Below are 23,082 nucleotides of genomic sequence, written 5' to 3'. Positions count from 1 at the left end.
GGCTAGGAAGAAGGCCTGGAGCTTGAGTAGGAATTCCTGGCATTTAATGTAGCACTTCTTGAAGGAGTTTCCACTTGGTAGGTTGCTGTTCTGTGTGTTTTGTTCAATGAGTTGGTGCAGCATCCCTCCACTCATGAGTGGAGGTGAGCCATTATATTTTGCTACCTGGTTGCCCGTTGACCCACTGCACTCTGCCTTCTTCCCCCAACAATTTATTGGTTTGGATCATAGCCAGCTAGCTGGCTTGCTCAAAACCACATTTCTTACATTTTGGCTAGTGAGCTGCCAAGAAATGAATTTGTACCAGAGGGCAGCCAACAGCAGTGAGGAGAAGGAATGAAATCACTAGAATAACCTTGAGGGTGATGTCTTTCTTTCTCTAGACGCCCATTTCCACCCGGAGACCGTGTCACGTTCAATGGGAGAGACTGCCTTTGTCAACTCTGTGCCCAGCCGATGTCCTCCAGCCCCAAGGAAGCCTCCTGCTCCAGCAGTAAGTGCCCGGTGTGACCCCTTGATGTGATGCCTTCATAGTTCAAAGGGAGCTTAGGCAGGTTTCTGTAGCTGGCTTCCTTTTTAGAAAACTCTGTTAGCTGGAGCCAAAAGTAGTTCTGGCCTAGGCATCCTCAGTTATAAAGTTTGATCCTTGGCGAAGACTTTCACTAAAACCCATGCAGTGAAAAGCATCCCCCTTATTTAAAAAAAACATAAAGTTGGACGGACATCAAACTGCATTTTGATGGTAAATGAAAGACAAATAATTCTAACCCTGCACTTTAGAAAACACTCACCTATGATTTTGGACGTTGAGAGGTAGCCACATTGGGAGGTGATGTGACTGACTGCCATCTTGGTTTAAATAACTCTCTCCACTGCCCCAAGGTACAAATGTGGTGACTTGTCCCAGTTGCCAGTTGCTGTGGAATCAGTTCTGGCTCACAGTGACCCATGGCTGTCATAGTAGAACTGTGTCCTAGGGTTTTCAGGGGCTGATTTTTTAGATTGCCAGGTCTTTCTTCCAAGGTGCCTTTGGGTGGACTCAAACCTCTAACCTTTCAGTTTGCAGCTGAATGCATTAACCATTTGCACTTCCCTGGGACTCCATGGTGATTTATTCCAGAAAAACCAAACTCACTGCCATCAAGTTGATTCCGACTCATAGCGACCCACATTGGGTTTCTAAGGCTATAAATCTTTACAGAAGTAGATTGCCTCATTTTCCTTCTGTGAAGCAGCTGGTGGGTTTGAACCACTGACCTTCTGGTTAGCAGCCAAATGCCTTATCCGCTATACCACCAAAGCCCTGAAATAGTTCTGTATCTACCTGGATAGTGTCTGTCATTTGTTCATTGAGCAGATCATTTGCTGAGCACCTGCAGTATGCATTGCACTGGCAAGATAACTGTAAACAGAAACTCTGCATCCCCGGGAAGCTCCGTGTCCATTGGGAGCAGGTAGATGGTGATGCAGACACGTAAACATATCTAGTAGGCCAAGTGGTAATTAAGTCTTGGGAAGAAAAGTGAAGTAAGGCCAACGGGCTGCTCTTATCCAGGCAGCCGGGGTAACTTCTCTGAAAGGTGGCACATCAGGAAAGACCTAAAGAAAGGATGGGAATAGACCACACATACATGGTGGGATTTGTAATTTTATATGAAAAGATCTCATCTGACCAGTGGGACTCCAAATAGAGCTAACTTGCTCCCCAATAAAATAGTAGCCAATTAACTCTGTTTCTTCTAGTGAATGTTAGTGTAGGTTAGTTACTGACTTTTAAGTGAAAAAGTGTTCTGAATGCTGAACACCAAGCAAGGAAGCTCCACTTCCATCTTACCTCCTCCCTTTTTCCTACCACTGGGAAGTGGGTAGTGTTTGTATCTCTTTCCATGTATTTCACTGCTCCTTGGAAGACCTGGAGTGAATCCCGTAAGCCCTACGAGTCTCACTACGTAAGTATGAGATAAGCTGCTTCTGCTTGGGAGGAATTTTATGTGGTTTGTACAGTGATCCCAGCTCTTCCCATTACATAGAAGAGCCTTACGCTGGTTCAAAATAAAAATGCTCTGACGGAAGCATTTGTTTAGCAATTGGATTTTGACCACTGGGAGGAAAGGGAAGTGTGAAAGTATGGGTGTACCTTACTCAATACCCATGACTGGATCCTTAACTTGTTAATGTATATGACTTACTGATAAATAATAAGAGCCAGGTGGGACAACAACTAAAATGGCAGGTATAAGCCTAGACCCCTGGCACAGTTTCAAGTGGAAACAGTCATTGTTGTTAAGTCCCTGCCCAGAGAGAGAAAATTAGCCCCATGTCATCAGGTAGGTGCCTTGGGTGGGCACAACCACAGGCATTGTTTGAGAGGGTGTATTAGTTTCCTGGGGCTGCCAAATTACCGCAAAGTGGGTGGCTTAAAGTAACAGAAATGTATTGTTTCACAGTTCTGGAGGCTAGAAGTTCAAAGCTATGGAGTTGGCAGATCCATGTTTTCTCAGAAGGGGAAGGTGTTTTTCTAGACTCTTACCTGTCTTTTCCTAGTAGCCCAGGTTTCGTGGCTTACGGCAGCATAACTACAATCCTTGCCCTGTCTTCACATGGCTGTTCCCTCTCTGTCTGTCTGACCATGTCTCCTCACCTCATTTTCTTTCTTTTTATTTATTTATTTATTTATTTATTTATTTATTTATTTATTTTTATTAGGATTTGGGTGAAGATTTACAGAGTAAATTCACTCTTCATACAGCAGTTCACATACACTTTGTCTCATGTCATCGACCAAAATTTACAATGCAGCAGCTCCCCTCCCACTTCCCCCCCACAGTTACCTCCTCCCAGTGTCCATCCCTTCACACTCTTTTGCACCCTGAGCTATCTCCCCGCGCACAAGCAGCCCTTCCTTCTCCCATGATTGTTCTCTCCAGGGCGTGCATCCACCCGAGGTAAATGTTCAACTCACATGCCTGTACTTTGTTTGGCTTCACCTCATTTTCTGAGGACATAAATCATGTTGCATTAGGGCCCACTCTTCTTCAATATGACTGCACGTGAAAAGTGATTCCATCCACAATGACTCTATTTCCAAACAAGGTCACATTCACAGGTACCAGATACTAGGAGTTGAATATATTTTTGGGGGGGAAATACATCTCCAACTATAACAGAGGGATTGCTTTGCAAGTGTATTACCAAAACCTTTGGAGGAATTCTTCAGTCTAGTGAAAGAAAGAGGCTGTTATGATGACAGCCGTAACAGTAGATCATGTCCACAGGTCTATGACGGAAATGACTGCATCACCAAATTTTGTACCATCTAACCATCTTTTTGGATAGTTGGGGAAATAGAGGTCCATGGACTTATTCAAGGTCATACAGGTTATTTAATGATCAGGTAGAATTGTATACAGATCTTTTGATTCCTGGTTATGACTTTGTTTGTTGTTTTATCTAATACTCCTCGTTGTTTAGTTTAAGAAACAGGAGTGGGTTATTTTTAAAGACTTCCAGTCCTTTCAGTCTATGCAATCTGGGACTGTGTTTCCCAGTCACCACTCTGCCAAAATGGTTATCCATATTTTTATGTAAATGCTTTGTCTGTGTTTTCTATAACATACATGTTGTGCACATACAAAAGAAATAAAAAAAAAATGTAAGTGTAAAAATGTGATCAAACTCAAATGTGTTGCCTTTTTAATACTAGATGTAATATTATTGCTTGTGTACAAATTATTGGGGCAAATTGTATTTTCTCTTTTGCTTCTAACGGGTAGCATTCCATTTCTGTGTACTTGCTTTGATCAGACCATTTTTATTTTTAATAAATACTTGTCTATTTAGGTAAGTTCTCAACTGGCATTTATCGGGCATGTGGGTGTGGATGTCTGTGAAGAAGAGAGCTCTTATATCTGGATATACACATGCATGTGAAATACCAAACTAGGCAGGAAGGGAGATTTACAGCAAGCTCCTGAGATTCATTGGAGCGTAATTAGAAAACACTTGGTTGTTATTTTGTAATATTTTAAGAATATCCTATACTTTAAAATATCCTAGTGTGACTCTAATTCCTATTTAAACAAAAAAAAAAAAATCTGTATACTTGGCAAAGCTTCCTATATAGAAGCGGAAAATGTGCTTTTTTTAGTGTGAAACATTTACACTCTCCCTTGATGATGTTCCAGAGTCAATGAAATGTATCAGACAGCCAGTGTCCTCTTTTTTCTTTGAAATGTTCTGTTTGAAAATGGGTTTGCTCTTCTGAACCGCTGTTTTATTTCACATCTGGAAGCTGTTTTCCTATAGTCACTGAATTGGAGGTGAAGACAGTTGGAGAGGGAGGATGGAGGTGAGAGTGGCCAGCAGAAGCTAAGTGATGATTCAGTGAGAATTTACATAAAATATTCTCTGAGTTGAGTGAATAAAGATGCAGCATTTCTATTCCAGCTGCTCAGGGGCTGCGACATCTGTATTGTGTTATACTCAGTGCTTTCTTTTACCTTACAGTAATTCCTCTATCCTTTATAACTGTTGTATTTTCTTCTCCAGACACTCACATAGTACTTGCTGTGGAATTATCTTACCAATATTAACTCATTTAATCCATATCACACCCTTATAGGTATATACTAATTGTATCAAGGATCCCCAACACCACACTTCAGTTCTGAGATTCGCTAAAAATACTCATGGAACTTAGAAGATTTGTTCTATTGTTTGTTGATCACAGTGAAAGGATACAGATTAAACTTAGCAAAGGTAAAAGGCACATAGGACAGAATCCAGGAGAGACCAGACACAAGCTTCCAGTTGTCCTTTCCCAGTGAAATGTACAAACAGTGCTTAATTCTTCCAGCAATGATGTGTGATGATACAGAGAGTATCGTCAACCAGGGAAGCTCACCTGAGCTTTAGTGTCCAGGGATTTTACTGGGATCAGTCACATAGGTATGGAGCCCCTCCAGAGATCAGATTGATAGATACAGTGTGCCCTGACATCCCCATCATAAATCACATTGCCAGCATAAACTATCTGGAGTGGCCCAAGACTTCAGGTAAACCAAGACACTGTAATCAGGATATTCCAAGGGCTTAGAGGATCTCCCAGGAGGTAGTCAAGGACCAGACCTTTCTTTGGACTGTTTAGGGTTTCAATACCCAAGACCGACCAAGTCAACCTTTTACTACACAACAATATTATCCCTTTTTTTCTTACAGATGAGGAAATGAAAGATGCTAGAGGTTAAGTAATTTGCCCACGGGTCCGCAGAGCATAAATGACAGAGCTGGGATTCAATCCTAGGCTGTCTTGCTCCAGATTCCATATTACTATTCCTAATATTTCTTTGAGGAGCTCTGGTGGTGTAGTGGTTCAGACATTTGGCTGCTAACTAAAAGGTTGGTGGTTCATGGTTCAAACCCACCAGCCACTCCACAGAAGAAAGATGAGGCATTCTGCTCCTGTAAAGATTGACAGTTTTGGACACTCAGTAGGGGTTGCTATAAGTCAGAATTGACTTGATGGTGCTAAGTTTGGTTTGGGTTTGGAATATTTCTTTTGCAACGAAACTGTCACTCTTAGTCTCAAAGTTGAGGGTACTGAGCCTTGGAGTGATGATCGGACTGGTGCAGATTTATTCGAGCGTTTGGACTCCAAGGACAGTGCTCTTTCCATATGCCAGAGTTGCCTTTCTGTTGTATCAAGATCTGTCAAATGGGAACTGTTAGGAAATATAGAAACAAACAACTTGAATAAAATGTGAATGTCCCTGAATTAGATAGAACTGTTGCTGCATCTAGTCTAATGCAGTTGCAATTCAGTAAGCAATAAACATTATATAAAATGGAGATAATAATAAAACCTACCGCACAAAGTAGTGGTGAATAATAATTAAACTGCTTTTATTATTAATGAAAAAAAGAATGAAAAGTAATTGCCTCTGTCTGGCTGATCCATACTTAAAAAACATTTTTATGGCCAGAAGGCATTATGCTCTACCAGAAGCTTAAACATGATCCTCTAAAATTTAATTTCATTCCATTTTGTCTATGTATTTTCTCATAACTTGAAGGACTGGCTTCCAGGGGTTAAGGAGTTACGTGTGGGTGAAGTCTGTGACTGGCCCTGGAAGCTAGAAGCACAGGGAGTTGGGTTTGGATTGTCTTTTCTACGCAGCACCTGGCTATTTTAGGCACCGAAGCTGGAGGGGGCTGCTGTGTACAACCGCCCTTTCCATTACACAGGGCTGCTGACTAGTGTCTGACTGCACGTGGGTTGGGCTGATTGACGCAATGAATACTCACATCCAAATACATCCAAACCCATCTTCCTCTCCTTTCCCCCTGTATATAGCATCATCATTATTCCAACTGCAATTGGAACTCCTACATGGATTGGGGCAAATGTTCCACTTGGCCCAAATTTAAGACATTTTAGACAAAGATCATTTTCAAAGGGAAAGAATTTACAATTATTTTACTTTTCTGTTTGGTGCAGTTGCTTTTAATAGCTGCACGATGGTTTGGTTTTACCTGTGTGTTCTCTCTGAAAAAATCATTTTCAGGCTGAGTGGGGTTGTCTACTAAGGCATGCATAGGTGGAGTTGTGAAGACCTGCCTGCTGTCCGGTTCTGGCTCTGCCGTTTCCTGCTTTGTTGCTGTGGGCCATCTCTCTACCACGCTTCTCTCCGTTTCTTCATCTCTGAAACGGTGTCCTCCCTGTAGGGTTAAATGAGTAAATATAGTAAAGCACTGTGTGCTTACAAAACAATAACTGGCGCTTCGGCATTGACTTCTGAATCTTGTATAAGACAGTCCCTGCTTGGGGGTCTTGGCAGGAGATCCTGGATAGAGAGGGAGAACGATGTGGCGCAAACTCAAACTCATTTAAAAAAAAAGCAGGACCAGGTTTGCTGCTCTGATGGAGCCTGATGGAACTCCTGAGGCTGTGGCCCCTAGCTGCCCTCCAGGTCTAGAATTGAACCCACTCCTGCAGCTTCCAGCCAAACAACAGGCAGGCACATGAGCTGAACATCTATGTCAGGTAGATACACTCCTTGGAGAGAAAATCATGGGAGAATAGGAGCTCTGTGTATTCACAGGGAGACAGCTGGGGGGCAGGGGGAGTGCATGGGAGGGATGGACACAGGGAAGAGGTAACTATGGGGAGCAAGTGACAGCGGAACTGTTGCATTGTGGGAAATTGGACTCAGTGTCACGAGACAACATGTGTGTGAACTGCTGTATGGAAAGTGAATTTGCTCTGTAAACTTTCACCCAAATCACACACACACACACAGACACACACACAAAGATATCCATATACCTTATATTAGGAATTATAATTTTTTTTAAAAAAAAAGACAGTCCCTACTCTATGGAGACAGAAATCAACTCAGCGCCGCCAGGTAGTATGGAGTTCCAGAGACAGTACAGAAGTAGATGAGAAAAGAACAGGACATAACATCATCATCATCTCCCAGCCAACATTGATGGACCGTCTGTTGTTTCAGATAGCACGCCAGAATTGTGCTCTTTTTAAGAACTATCCGTGTGGGATCAAATTGACAAGAACACCTCGAAAGGTTGTATATGAAGTTTGGAGGAGGGTTGTGAGTTTTTGTTCACGGGGAAGAAATAGTTCTGCAAAGGAGAGTGAGAGTGTTGCCCAACTTGAAGAATGTAGTCAGTGTCAGCGAAAAATTGTACATGTAAAAGTTGTTGAAGTGGTGTGTGTTTTGCTGTGTATATTTTCAATGACAACAGCAAAAAAGATACCAGCCAAAGCATGGAGGCTGAAAATACCTGGGAGGAAAAACTGATTCAGGGCAGATGCAGTTTGCTTGCTATCTCTCTGATCTCCTCTGCTTTCAAACTCTGCGTCATTTCTACTCAGTCAGACGTGGTCCCAGGGTACTCGAGATCCTGGTACCACAGTTCCCCATCAGAGACCCTTCCTCTGTGAAGTGTGCAGGTCAGGTTCTGTGGGAGCCTTCCAGTTAAGGTTTGTTGAGTTCTTGTGCCGTGAGCTTTGGAAAACTGCAGGATGAGAACACCCACGTGCTGCTGGCCTGGGCTCCTGCCCTCCGTGTTACCTTCTGCACCGTGGGGCTGGGGATCCACACCCCTATGAAGAGGTCACTCGTTGATGCCTTTTCCTAGTCACTGACTACATCTGTGTGATTAAGAGGGGCGTGTATTTACAGGAAAATTGGTATCTGTGGATTTTCACTAATCTGAAAAAGTTCACCTGCAAAGCTTTTCTATGAAGGAAGGGGCTATGACTGCTCCCCCTGTGATTTTGGCTCTCGGGTACTGTGGGGGGCCTCACCCCCCAGAGCCTTTTCAGAAGCAGGTTCCTGTTTGGGAAGGTCCAAAGCAGGGCCCATTGTGAGCACTCCCAGCAGTGACTTCTGATCCTGCTTCAAGTTTGGAAATGTTGTCCTGGTGAAATTCCCGCTCCTGTCAGTTTCCCTGCTTCTCTGGAGTACGCTGAGTGCCAGGGAAAGAAACTGGCCATTTGGATCTTCTCCGAAGTCATAAAATATTAACCAAAGGTGTTTGGATTAAAATGAAGGTTACCAAGGAGGGCAGTTAGCTGGAGTGCTAGCCTTCTCTTCAATGCTCATTTCACCTTTCCAAGAGCAAGGTCAAGTTTTAGTTACTTAACCTATTAACAGAATTGTTCTCCTTGTTAAACTATGTTGGAAATAGAAAACTAATCTGCCCGGTGAAATGGTCCCCACATCACAGTTGGTGCAGCTTTGCCAACCAGACAGCTGCCTGCCAGTATTTTCCGAGTCCAAGTCGCCTTCCACACATCTATCAGAGTTTTCTGTCCAAAGTGCTCATTTTTAAAAAATGGGGATCCTGGAAAGACCCTGCTTGCTCTGTTTATGCTAGAATTCTTTATTTCTAGCATACGGGCTGGCATATAGTAGGAACCTGATGTTTGCAGGCTTAATAATGAATGAATAGATGCTTGAATATAAGGGGCTCTGGTTTCATGACTTTCCAGTGCCTACAGAATGAAGAACACACTTCCTCACTCAGTATTCAAGGCCTTTCAGCAGCTCTCACAAACCTGCATCTCTCATGCATCTACCATCATGCCTCCATGTCTGCATAATTCTTGGTGCACTGGCCACCTTGGACTTGCCTGTGTTTCCCCAAACCCAGTGCTCTTTCATGCATCCCTGCCTGCACTCATCTTCTAGCTTCTCCTGCTCCCCATTGACCAGGCATACCACTTTACTTCTTCTTTGAGGTCCAAATTGCCTACATGAGTTCATTATCTTGAGGAAGTAAGGGTGGACTCAGATCTAAACAATTAAAATGTTACAGGTTATGACAATGTACATAGTAATGCAAAACTTAACAGTGGAGGAAACTGGGGAAGGTTTTGTGGGAACTCCCTGTACTATTTTTGTAATTTTCTGTAAATCTAAAATTATTCTGGAGTGTTTTTTTTTTTTTTTTAAAGAGTTTGAATGTATTGTAACCATTCCACCCAAAGCCAGTCAGGTCGCCTTATCTCCCATAGTACTTTGCATATAACCTCTAGTCTAGCACATAACGTACTACATTTTTGCACTACTTTAAAAAAAACTTAGAATAGTTTTAGATTTAGAGAAAAGTTATAAAAATAGCACAGGGAGTTCCCATGTAACCTTCCCCCAGCCTCCCCTGTTGTTAACATCTTACATTACTGGGGCACGTTTGTCACAGCATGTACCAACATCGGTACATAACTTATTGCACGTTAATTGTTTATCTCAATCGGTGTCCACCCCCTCTTTATCAAGATAATGAGCTCTTTGAATATAGGAACTGTGCTGTCTTCCTCTCATACACACGGCCCAGCACATAAGGCTCTAAATAAACATTCTGGAAATTGAATCAAAGTCTTCTGTGCCTCTGACAGGACTAGCTACAGCCTTCTCAGGTGCAGTATTTCACTGTGTAGTGACAAGTGCTGGTTGTAAAACAATACAGGTGCTACAGAGAAACAGAAATACAGCCTGGAAATCCCCCTTTGGTAGCATGCTAGTGAGCGTTTGGCCGGGTTTGGGCTGCCGACATGTGTGCAGTTACGATAACTCCTTCCCGCTGTGCTTCGTTCATGTGTTGTCTTTTCACAAATTGTTTAATTTCCGAGTGTCACACACCACCTTGCGGTTTCTTGGGCCTCTCCGTAGCAGGGCCAGCTCCCATGTGTCCCCTCCAGAGCTTTTTCTTTCTGTTGCAGCCACTAGTACCATTCGTAGCACGCGCACAGCACTGTTCATTCTTTATGTTTCTCTCCTCTGTCAGACTGAGCTGCAGGCGTCACGGCAGGGACTGCTTTTTTTTTTTTTTTTTTTTTTTTCTTTTTTTGTTGTTTTTTTCCTTTTTTTGCTTTTTTTTTTTTTTTTACTTCTCGTAGAGGTCGCTGTGCACATAGTAAGTGCACGAATGTTAGTTTAGTGCGTGAATTGATGCCAACCCAGAAGGGCCCTTCAGGGCGTAAATCCCAGCTCCCTTGTCTGCAGGCTTGAGATCTGACTGTTGCTCACAGTCCTTTCCTGGGTTCGCAGAATTACCCAGGTAGCCCACGGGCACGAGAGGCATGTGGAAATTCCCTCTCCTTTGCCAACTTTCCTCCCCTAGCCCTTATTTAATAAAAGGGCAAAGGAGGTTACTCATTATTTCAGATCAGTTTGTTGATGACAGAATCACAAGCTTTTAAGAAAGGGTGGAGCTTTCTAGGGAGTGTGAGTTGGAATGCCCGGCTCTGAGCGTGACACTGGAGGACACCACACCTCTCTGGACATTTCAGGTGCCGGCGTCTGTTGCAGAGGGGCGCCTGGAAAGCCCTGCTCTCTTTATCTCAGAATTCTAACCTGAGTAATGGTCTCAGTATCACTCGATGATTTTAAAACATTTACTTTATTTCATTGTTTTTCTTGTATCGTGGTAAATATATACGTAACAAAACATTTGGCCTTTCAACAGTCTTTACGTGAAGTTCACTGACATCAGTTATGTTCACCATGTTGTTTAACTATCACTCTTATCCATTCTTAAATTTTCCTGTCACCCTTAACTGAAGGTCAATGTCGCCTGAGCATTAAGTCCTCCTTTCCCTCTTCCTCATGCCCACCCCTGGTAACCACTGATAAACTTTTCTCTCTACACACCTGCCCATTCTCTGTACTTGATATAAGTTAGATCCTATAATACTTGTCCTTTTGTAATTGACTTGTTTCATCAGCACAATGTTTTGAAGGTCCATCATGTTGTAGCATGTGTGAGGACTTCATTTCTCTTTATCGCTGAAAGCCTGGTGGCTCAGTGGTCAAGCATTCAGCTGCTAACCAACAGGTTGGCAGTTTGAACCCACCTGCTGCTTTGCAGGAAAAAGACGTGCCAGTCCATTTCCTCAAGATGCAACCTTGGAAACCCTATGGGTAGTTCTACACTGTGCTGTAGGGTCACTGTGAGTCAGAATCAACTTTGTGGCAGTGAGTTGGGGTTGGGAATAGAGCAGGTGTTGGGACAGTTTGAAACTGACGTCACCACCAGAGGGTCACCGCAAAGAGGCAAGGTTCACCACCAGAGGGTCACCGCAAAGAGACAAGGTATATGGCAAAGGGAACAGTCATCCCCAGGTTTCTCAGACTGATATCTCTAACAGTTGTGAGTCAGGCATCTTTGTACTTAACCTGAACCTGGTTAACTTAGTTACAAAGCAAGGAAGAACGTTCCTGCTTTGTAGGTAACGGGTCCAGCTAAGGAGCTAATTAAAAAGTGCTTTCAGTGAGGGGAATGTCAATAGCATTTTGTTATTTGCTGTTTTAGTTTCAATAGATCTGCCTCTTACATAGTAAGACCCACGCCTCCTAATAACTTACTGGAAAAACTAGAATTTTTATGCTTAGCGCAGCAGTCATTCCCCAGTTTGATTTTAATATTTAGTAGCAGTGAAACTTTAGCTCTCCCCAAGGACTGCTCTGTATACCTGTGTTGGAATATTTCTGTGGATTGTCTCTGGAAGGATATCTGAGACTTGCTATTAGTAGTTGGCTCCAGTGGGGGATGAGGTGGCTGGCAGTTAGCAAGGGAAGGACAATTGCTTTTTACTGTGTGGGGGGGAAAAAATAGAAGATTTTTCAGCATGTTTATGTATTACCTATTCAAAAACCAAGTACAGTAATGAAACAGTCATGTTAATTTTACAAAGTAGAAGGTCCATCCAGACGGATGTCTCCTTGTAGTCTGCCGCTGCCGTGACCTTCAGTTGTGTGTGTGTGTGTGTGTGTGTGTGTTAAATGATGAGTCACATGATGCAAGTGCTGAAACTGACATTGTACCCCTTCCTTCCTTTCTTCTTCCTGCCTTTGGAATAGAGTAAATGAATCGACATTTGCTAGAGACCACTGAATCTTGAGAAGCTGATGTAGAACTCAGCTATGATTTCCTCACTGGCAAGAGCCAGTATGTGCTGGGTGGCCACAGCCAGTTAAAGCTATGAGCAGTTCTTCACCAGGTTAAAGTTTACCACTGAGGTAGGGAGGTCAGCTCAAGGCGCTAAAGCAACCCTTCTCAAATACAGTTCCAAGACTGGGCTTGCTGAGGCTCCCCAAATCTTGAAAGCAGTGGCTGCTGATTTTATGAACCCTCTCTTGGCAACTAGTGGGTAGGTGTCCATGAGTGTTCACAGTGGTGTGACCACCACTAACAGCCTCAGGTAGTTGCAGGCAGCAGCGTTCAGCTGGGGCTCCTGTCTCTTCCTCTCTTGTTTGTTCCCTGTCCCACACTCTGGTCATGCTCCTTTTTTGGCCCCTCTTCTTGCTCCCAGGAGCTCGGGTAGCACAGTGGTCAAGCACTCAGCTGCTAACTGGAAGGTCAGTGGTTGGAACCACCGTCCACTTCGTGGGAGTAAGATGTAACAGTCTGCTTCTGTAAAGGTTGCAGTCTGGGAAACCGTATGAGGCGGTTCTGCTCTGTCCTGCAGCGTTGCTAGCAGTTGAAATGGACCTAATGGTAACAGATTTGGTTTGGCTTTAGTTTCTTCCTCTGTTTCTGGTCGTACTCGAGCAGGAAAGCGTGCGGTCACTGCTCACCCAGCTGTGGAAGTCTGCTTCTGGCTCTCCTATCCCTGTCCAGAAAAGGACACCAACGTTGCTGAGGACATAGGTTTGAGCTTCCTCCACATTAGCTCAACCTCTGTCTTCCTGCATGAAGATGTATGCCATTATCTCTTTGCAGGGGTAGCTCAGGGATCAACCACTGTTTGTAGGCATGTTTGGTTTATATTCTGTAAGTAGAAAGGAGAGCTGCCCCCAAAGCCCACAGAGAAGTCCTGGTAACATCCTGTGCGAGGTGAATGGTCCTTGCCTTTCCCTCCAGGAGGCCACATGTTGAGAATGCCTTGCCCAGTGAAGCTACGGACTGAACCTTTCACTCATGCATGTTGGGAATCAGCATCCTGTCGGTTGCCATGTGGCTGTAGCCTTTTCCGAGAGCATCCCATGATTGGGTAGTGCTTGGCTTTGTCTGCATAGCTGCCCGTTTCCCTCTTGCTGCGGTGGAACATTTGTAATCAAAAGAGAATCCTTCTTTTGACCTAGGCCAATCCCTGTGATGTTTGCTGGCCAACCACAGGGGGAAAACAGAAACTGACAGTCCAGGAGAAGGCTCTAGAAAGCAGTGACCCTCTGGGCTCGTCCTCTACCAGCTGGGACTTTGACATTTTCATTTGGGAATTTTGAAGTTGTGAGTGTACTTATTAGGATGATTTATTCCTTCCTTTCATTATAGTTCTGAAAATACATGTGTAAACACATATAGACACACACATACATGCACAAGAGTTCTCTGTGATGGGTAGGAGCCATAGGACTTAAAATTTTCAGCAGCTGATAAAGTAATATTAATGCTCACGCTAATATTTTTAATTTCCTATCAAAGAATTAATCTCTGTTATATTCCCAGGAAATACATATGTGTAATTATTTTTATCTGTTATTCAAGGAAATGGAAGAGCAGCCATTCAAGCAATTGTTACGCTAGTGAATGCTGTCTTAAGTGGATGTTAGATCTCGCATCTCCTAATGAGTCTTCAGTGTTCTTTCCAATGTCCTTGGTCTGCTCCATAGATGTATACTCTTCCTGTGTCTGAGACACACATACTGTTCACCTTGTTCCAAATAGGCCACAAGAAATCCAGTCTTCCTAGGTTTGCATCTTCAGGCCCATTAGAATGACTGAGTCCAGTCATGAGTTCAGTGGCAAGTTTGTGTGTCATCCAAAGCCATCCTCCAAAAGTAGTTAGCAGAAATTCTCAGACTCGCAATTCTGGTGCTTTGGGGCTGCAGGGTCTGAGCTGGTGTTAAGTTCACAACAGATTATCTTCTGTTTCTTCGGTGTTCACACAATGCCTAACAGTGCCAGCCATTTCTGCTTGATCAATTCTTTATCAGTTGAGAGGAAAAGCAAACCTATAGCTCTGTTGATTTCCTGCTCAGATGCCGATTACGAATATACAACAAAAATACCCCCAATACCAGTTAAAGGAGAGGGCTTATTGACCTTGAAAACCTATAATACTCCTAGCAGAATACTATGGGCACCGGGGTAGGGATTAGAACTGGAAGCTTGAAAATCATCAGTGCTTTGTGTTTATCAAAACTCTGGCCAAAGTAACTGAAACCCTCTGAGTGTATGCGATCTGCACTGTAAAAGGGAGAAGGATAGAACTTATTACCAAACACCAGATCATAGAGGACTTAGAAAGGGCTGCTGCTGGGCCTGCCTCCAGCTTGCCTTGATGAAGCTGATACTGCTGTCACGGCCCCTGAAAATGTGTTTGCTGTACAGCATTGTTTTCCAAAGACAACAAGAACCTTCACTTAAAATAGCATGTTTCCATCATGGCCATTGAGAGAGCAAAGCAGGCCACTGACCTAAGCAGGGACATACATGGTGGTTATGGAAAGTCTGGTTCAAGGTCAGGCACCACATTAACCACATTAACCTTTCAAAATAAGTCTTGGTCATTCTTAGTGAAGCTAAGCTGCAAATCACTTAGAACACTGTGGCCTTCTTTGCCAGGATGTAGAAATACACTGCCCCACCCATGACAGAACTGACTCCCCCACCCAGTGCCGGTCTTGTGACCTCATATTGCAGTTCTGGCTAATGTCTGCATAGAATTTCTGAAGTTAGAAAGCATTTTTTCAAATTAATTCTTGAAATATACCTAGCCTAACAAATACGCAGTTTCGCATTGTTTCTACCCGTATCTACCCTTTGTTGACTCTAAAGCCAGGGTATTGCCATGACAAGTTAAAAAAAAGAACATTGTAGACTCATCTCACTGACTTGGTTTCACTAAAAATCACAGACTTTGGCCAGTCAGAGGAGACCTGGTGACACAGTGGTTAAAGCACTGAGCTGTGATCCAAAAGGTCAGTGGTTCAAACCCACCAGCCATCCCATGGGAGAAAGATGTTACAGTCTGCTTCCATAAAGATGTATGCATAGCCTTGGAAACTCTATGGGGCAGTTCTCCTCTGTCCCATAGGGTCACTATGCATCACAATTGGCTCGATAGCAGTGAGTTTGGTTTGGGTTTGGCCAATCAATACTTATCAATGCATAGATGTCTGATTGAGGCCTGATAGCATTGACCAGCCCAGATGAAGGTGAAGGTCAACATTCAACAATATCCACTTGCTAGATTGGTATTCCTTGATGAGCTCTGGTGGAACAGTGGTTAAGTGCTCAGCTGTTAACCAAAAGGTCAGCAACTCAAACTCACCAGTCTCTCCGTGGGATAAAGATGAGGCAATCTGCTTCCATAGAGATTTACAGCCTTGGAAACCCTATGGGGCAGTTCTTCCCTATCTATAGAGTTGCTATGACTTGGAATTGATTTGATGGCAGTGGGTAGATTTAGATGGATATTCTTATCATTACCAAATGATAGAGCCTTTTTGGTCCAGGAAAGGTTTTCAAATGTCCAGATCCTTTATTCCTTGAAGATCTGAAAACTGTAGTTTCACTCTTAGCAACAATAATGCATGAAAAGTCTAGTTTTGTTTTGTTTTAATCCATGGGTTGCAAACTCTACAACCTACGGAGTCCAGGCTGATAACATAGATGTAGGATGTCAGTTTAAGCATGACAATATGTGGCCATGGACGCTTACACTGTGGAGGGAGTACCCCTAACCACCTGCAGAATCTGTGTCCCGCATCAAGTGGGCGGCTGCTCCTTGCCTCCAGACAGTTATTCCCACTCAGGAATCCACGTGTCAGAGGCTGACCTGACACGTGTTGAAGCCTTGTGTTGAAGGCAGCTGGTTAACAGACTAACACAATCTGACCCACACTCAGGTCACTCTTCTCTTGTGTCACTTCTTTCTGTCTATTTTGGGTAGAGCAACTTTCTATAGCATTGTACTTTCACGTTTTATCACACAAGATAATGGGGACTCTATGTTCTGTCGGAACAATTGAATGACAGGATAAGATGCCATGACATTCAGGACCTCAAGTACGCCCAATCCTGGAACTTAAATGTGTTTTCTTCTTCGAAGTTCCTTAGATTGAGTTCTGGCAGCGATAAAGTGCCTCTGGTTAACAGTCTATTAAAAGGACACCACTTGAATATTTTATAGAGCCTCTACTGTCTATTAATAACAGACTAAATCTGAAATGCTTTTCTGCTTCTATTTTTCATCCACGTGTATAGCCATGCACTTAGGTGCTAATCTTTGTTTTTGAAAAATATAGTTTCTTTCTTTTATAATTTTTAAAAAGTATTTCAGAGAAAATTTGACTTTTCTAGGAGTTATCTGGGAAGCTGATTCAGTATTAAAACTTGATCTTTGTTGTTGTTGTTGTTGTTCTCAGTTTTTAAACACTTATGGTAAAAGGAGGGGATGCTCTCAACTGTCTCAAAGTCCCCGTGGTGGTTTATAGCATGACAGCATCTTAGCAAGCATCGATTACGTGAGTAAAGTTGCTCTCTGGTCCCGCTGACAGTTTGTATGATTTTGGCATTAATTCTCTAGTTATCCCTTCTTTATCCTCAAGTGAATATCTCATGTTTTCCTTCCATCTTGACTGCCTCCCCCCCCCCCCATTTTGTAGGAACATTGCAAGACAAATCAATCAGTGTTTGGGGGTTTAAAGCCCCAAGAAGCCCAGTAGTCTTTAAAGGCCTGGGTTCATATGCATTGGAGGACAGAAGCCAGCAGTCCAAATGGGTGCTGTTAGCTGGGCCTTAGTTTCCTCGATGGGAAGGGAAGCATGTGCATCAAATGGTCTTCAGGATCACTGTGGCTGGAAAATGTTCCCTGATCTGTAAAATGTGTGTAATTGCTGTCCTCCCAGTCTAACTGGGAGCCCTAAGGAGGTAGCAGACGTTGAGACCTTTCAAAGGTTAAAAGCTGAGTTATATAAGATGTTAGTATTATGATGGTTATGAAACTAAAGAAACCAAGATGCCTTCCCTAGATGTTGACCATGGGCTTCTTTTTTAAAGGGCAAGAGTGCTGTGTGGATGGTATTGGACTATTACAGATGTGAGGATGGTCAGAGACATTTAGCATTTACTATGTGCTTGGCATTCTGCTCAGTGATTGCACATACTCTTTCTAATGCCCAGAACAACCCCAGAACCTACACATTTTACAGATGAAGAAACTGAGGCTCACTGGTTACCTAGCTTGTCCATGGTCCCTCAGTCCAGTGGCCAAGCTGGAGTTTGACTCCAGATCTCTTTGAATCCAAAGTCCTTAACCACTGTGAGTTGCCCAACTGGTTTATTGAATTGGATAAAACACACAAAAACCCAAACTCACTACCATCAAGTTGATTCTGACTTATAGTGACCCCTCTTTGGGTTTCTGAGGTGGTATCACTACAGGAGTAGATTGCCCAGTCTTCTTTCTAAGGAGTAGCTGGTGAGTTTGAAGCACCAGTCTTCTGGTTAGCAATCAAATGCCTTAGGCACTACACCACCAGAGCTCTTCACACATGGGGATAAAAATAATGAAGAGACTTATTTTTCCCTGTTGCTACTTTTATTATCATATGTCAGAGCCCTGTTTCCTATCACTTAAGCCTATCTTAGGAAAATCCCATAGCTTTCTGGTCACTACTGCCAATCAACAGATGAATAGATAAACAAACTGGTACATATACACAGTAGAACACTATGCAACATTAAAGAATAGTGATGAATCTGCAAAACACCTCCAACGTGGATGAACCTGGAGGGTGGTGTTGTTGTTGTGTGCCGTCGAGTCAGACCCGACTCATAGCGACCCCTCCTACCGCCAGCTTTCTGGTTAGCAGTCAAGTAAGTGCCTTAGGCACTATGCTACCAGAGCTCCCTTGGAGAGCATTATGCTGAGTGAAATTAGTCAATCACAATATAACATGAGACCACTACTCTGAAAAGTCAAGAAAAGGTTTATGCACAAAATGAAACATTCTTTGATGGTCACTGGGGATGGGAGGGGAAGGAAGAGTAAATCACTAACTAGAAGGTAGATACGTATTAACTCGGGTAAAGAGGAAGGCGATGCATGAGGGAGAGGTCAGCGCAGAAATACCAAGCCACAGGAAGACACTGAGGCACAAAAGAGTTAAAGGCAACAAACGTAAACATGATTACATACACAGTCCTGCAATAACAGTAATAACAACAATCTATGAGTGAATACACAGACATGTGAGCTGAACAGATGGGGAAGGTGAATGGTATTATACCAAGAATAGATATGCAGGCTTGACAGAAGATATTGCTGTGTGTGTTTATTTAGGCTGCAAATATATCCATGAATATAGTAGAGCATGCAGGGGACAAAGTTGTGAAAACTTCTTGGCCATAACCGAACACCTTAAGGGAATGAGTCACTGGGCCTGGGGACTCAGGACCATAGACTTGGGACCATCAAGGTCAATATAACATAGACCACAAAGACAATGATCTACTCCTACTTTGGTGAGTAGCAACTGGGGTCTTAAAAGCTTGCCAGTGGCCATCTCATATGCAACTGTTGCTTGCCATCCAGAGCAAAGGAGAGAGAAGAAAACCAAAGATACATAGAAACAATTAGTGAAAAGGATTAATGGACCACAGGCACCTCAGCCTCCATTACCCTTAAACCAGAAGAACTAGATGGTGCCTCGCTACCACGACCGACTGCTCAGGATGACAGTAGGAGTCAAGGAAAGAGTGGAAGAAAGATGTGGGACAAAATTCAAAATCCTAAAAAGACCAGCTTACTGGTCTGACAGAGACTGGTGGAACCAAGGCTGTGGCCCTTAGTCATCCTTTAGGCCTGGAACTGAGCCATCCTCCTGGCTCAACTTCCAGCCAAACAGTAGACAGACCTATAGGGTGAACGGTAGCACCAGGGAGGAAGGGACTCCTCAGACCAACCACACCAGACCAAAGGGCAGCATTGGTCCAGGAAGAGGCTCAGAAGGCAGGAAGGGATAGGCAAGGATAACTGGAAACGCAAAATGCAGGAGGGAATAGGAAGTATGCTGTTACATTGTGGTTACAGCAGGGTCATGAAACAAATTATGTATGAACATTGACTAGAACACTGATTTGCTCTGTAAACTTCTACCCAAATCACAATAACAAGTTTCAAAAATTTAGTCTGCTTTTAAATTCTAATCTCAGATCCATTCCAGAGCTCATCTCCTCAGCTCTGGGCCTACCCAGATGGGAGGTCTGCAATGAGGAAGGGGCCACAGCCTCCTCTTTTACTCCTCTTTACCTCCTTCCTGGCCTGCTTGTGGCTCTTTTGGAGTCTGGCCAGGGGAGGAGGCTTAGAAGTAGAGGGGACAAAGTGTTATAACACCGGCATGGTCATACTTCTCTTTTGACTAATCTTGGCTGATGACATATCTTTGTGGGGTCCCATTATGAGGTCCTGGACGAAGCCATGCAAGTTCTGACCAATCTCCTGTGACCCAGACTTGGCTCTTGCCCTCTCAAGTTCTCCTCTTAGCCTCTTGCCCATTGGGCCCCTCCCTTGGCAGGTGGCTTTCTCAGTTTGGGTCGCTCAGGATACTTGGGCCTGGTTACCATGCATGGGCTACTCATGTACCCCCACACCACTCCCACTTCTGCCTTCAAGGACAGCTCCAGCCAGCTTCCTGCTTTCTGAACTCTGCAGGCTTTAGGCTTATGTTTGTGACTGTTCCCGAGCTCCAGGACACACAAGTAATTTGTCCCGAGAACTTTTCCGTCGAATATCTCTTGGGTCTCATGGCAGTACTAAGGCCTGAGCTTCCCCACCCAGTAAACATCCAGGCTCATTTCCCTTTCTTGCAGAGTCCTTAAACCCTCTCACTCCAGAGGGAGGGATGCACCCTGGGAGGGATGCACCCTGGCCTTGTGTACAGCTCCCTGCTGACTCCTTCTCTTCTCTTCTCTTCTCTTCTCTTGTGTTTAGAGGTAGGTAAGCAATAGGGGCTTGGTAGTCATTAGATAGATTCTACTGCCCAGAGGAAGTTCTGCAAAGATATGTCTAGCATGCTTCTGTGGAAAATGGGCTTCTTACCACCATTCTCCTCAACTCTGAAACCTTGGTCAAACATTCCTAGTGAGAAAGAGTCCTATTCTGTATTTGAGAAGCTTGGATCTTACATGGATAGCCACTCTGAGTGGTCGGTAACCAGGAACCAGTTGCCAATGGTGCCGTCTTTGACTCATGAACCCCATGCATGTCAGGGGAGAAGTGAACTCCCCAGGATTTTCAATGACTGGTCTTTCAGATGTAGATCACCAGGCTTTTCATCCAAGGCCCCTCTGGGTGGACTTGGACCTCCAGTCTCCCAGTTAGCAGCCTAGTATGTTCATTGTTCACACCACACAGGGACACTGAATAGTGGTTGCCACCTTCATTAGTAATTAATTGCAGGCCCAGCTGGAGCATGCAGGCCTGGAAGGTTGGGATGACCAGGAAGTGTGTTACCACATAGTTCAGAACGGCCCTCCCTTTTCTGTAGCTCGTCTTCAACCTTCTTTTCCAGAGAGGAATCTTCACAGAGTGTGGCATTTTTGGCCCTTATTCTTCCCAAATGGGAAATCCCAGGAAGGCAGAAATTGTTCTTAAGGAGCACATAAGTATTCAGGCTGACAGGACCAGAGTGCCATCCAAGCGGTGACATCTTCCTTAGCTAGAGAACAGCAATTTCCTTGCTGAAAGCCATATGCCCCCTTCATCTTAAATACCTTGGAAGCCCAGGTGTCCGTGGCTCTGTGCCAAAAAAAGAAAAGAAGATACACTAAAGGAGACAGGATCCTTATTCTCAGGGACATTTATTGCCTTTGAACAGAACGCTATCAACGTGGAACCAGGTGTGTACTTAGATATTAGTTTAACTTGGACACGAGTAGCCAAATCCCAGTGTTTCTGTTGGCTCCTGGTGCCAAGAATGATGGGCTTGGGGCAAAGAGTTGGAGGGTTTTGTTTGTTTGTTTTCTCCCACATGGTCACACTTTTTCCTTGGTAGAATATTGGCAAGTTGCTGCTGGGTTTACTTCCTTGATGCCGGTCCATATTCCCCTGTTTCTGACTTTGACAGTAATTCCAGTGGCAATCACCAGCTTTCTATATTTACCAGCAGCTGCTTCAGTGATGTGGAAACAATTTTCTCAACAGCTGAAAAACATGAGGATGGAGAGGCCAGTCTGTTCTTTATGAAAGAGCTCCGTGGGAATGAGCATGGGAAGAGTAGCAATGCAGCAAGACTCTTTGCTCTCTACATCTTTTGCACCTTTTGCAGCATGACTTAAGGCTTAAGTGAATAATATGGCTTGGTCCCAAGATGGAGGAGTAGGCTCTGTGGGATACAGCAGAATATTCTGACTCAGCTGGCCTGGAGGTGGTCTTGGTTGCTTTGCTTGTGTTATGTCTTATGGTTTGAGATGGAAGAGACCCAACCCCAGCATCTACCTGCGGCCCAGCTTCACCGGCTGGCTGGCTTTAGGTATTCAGCATCAGGTGACTCATTTACCTTCTTTGAAAAAGATGATCAAAATCAGTTACAGAGCAGCACCCCTCCGTGGGGCGCGGGGCAGGACACTGAGCATCAAAGAGGTGTAAGACACCACTGTGATACCAGACAGCTTCTAGACTGCAAGACACTTGGACAGGGAGGATCATGAAGTATTTATAAAAGCCTCATCACACAGGGCATAATGATCACATTGGGCCTCACTGTTACTAAATTGTGTCTAAGCATCCTTCATAGCTTTGAAACGTCTGGGCACTAAGGTGCTTGTAAAGAGAGCAAGACTTAGACCCAGGAAATCTGGTTTCTAGTCCCAACTCTGCTCCTAACCAAGGGAAGGGGCAGCTGTGCTGAGTGCCTAACATGTACCAAGTGTCCAGGAGTTCTGCACAGCGCTTCACAATGTGCCATCTCTTCTCTTCCTACAAGCGGGTATTAGTAACATTGCACAGATGAGGAAATAAGGGTTCAGACTCGCTCCAGCCTTCCGGACTCCAGAGCCCCCATTCCTACCATCTCCACCCTCTGTGTCTCCCTAGCGGCACAGCTCTTGTAGCAAGGACAACTTGGATTACTCCGCGAACCTCCCTGAGCCCAACAGTCTCCATTTATAGAGTTGAAAAACTACCTCTAGAATTTATTTTCTGCTTAAAAAATTCTAGCACCCAGCATCTTCCTTACTCTTTTAAATCTTTGCTGCCACCTAGTGGGATTTATCTAAGCAGGAAGAAACATTTCAGTTCAACTTAGACTAAAAACTGTCAATTCAGTGCAGACCACGCTGTGGCCATGCCCTTTAAAACCCCTATTTGTAAGCAAGTGTCACGGACATCCATTTTTATCTGTCTACTCATCTACCAGCTGTGAAATACCTGTAGGAGCTTTGGTGAGATGTTGGGATACAGGGAAACCCCAGCTTTTACAAAATTGTTTACTTTTTTGTGACCATATAAATCACACTCAGTTTACAATGGGCTGTATTTTAAGAAGTTCTTCTGTGTGATAGTCTTACTTAGAAAGCAGACACGTACTTATTTACTCAAATTATCTG

The 23,082-nt window shown here is 43.9% G+C and overlaps 1 protein-coding gene across 1 annotated transcript in view; it reads left to right on the top strand.

Moving 5' to 3' along the window:
• ABLIM1 (actin binding LIM protein 1) overlaps window positions 1-23,082 on the top strand; it is a 235,739-nt gene that overhangs the window by 100,225 nt on the left and 112,432 nt on the right. The window contains exon 4 of the mRNA XM_042781044.1: window positions 384-506. Coding sequence (XP_042636978.1) covers window positions 384-506 — 123 coding nt within the window. The remainder of the gene's footprint in view (window positions 1-383; window positions 507-23,082) is intronic.

Source organism: Orycteropus afer, unplaced genomic scaffold (genome assembly GCF_000298275.1).
Source record: "Orycteropus afer afer isolate SDZICR_OR568_19922 unplaced genomic scaffold, OryAfe1.0 scaffold00082, whole genome shotgun sequence".
In the NCBI taxonomy this organism is placed as follows: Eukaryota; Metazoa; Chordata; class Mammalia; order Tubulidentata; family Orycteropodidae; genus Orycteropus; species Orycteropus afer.
Note: the sequence above shows the minus strand (reverse complement) of the source record. Positions and strands in the feature narration are given on the sequence as shown.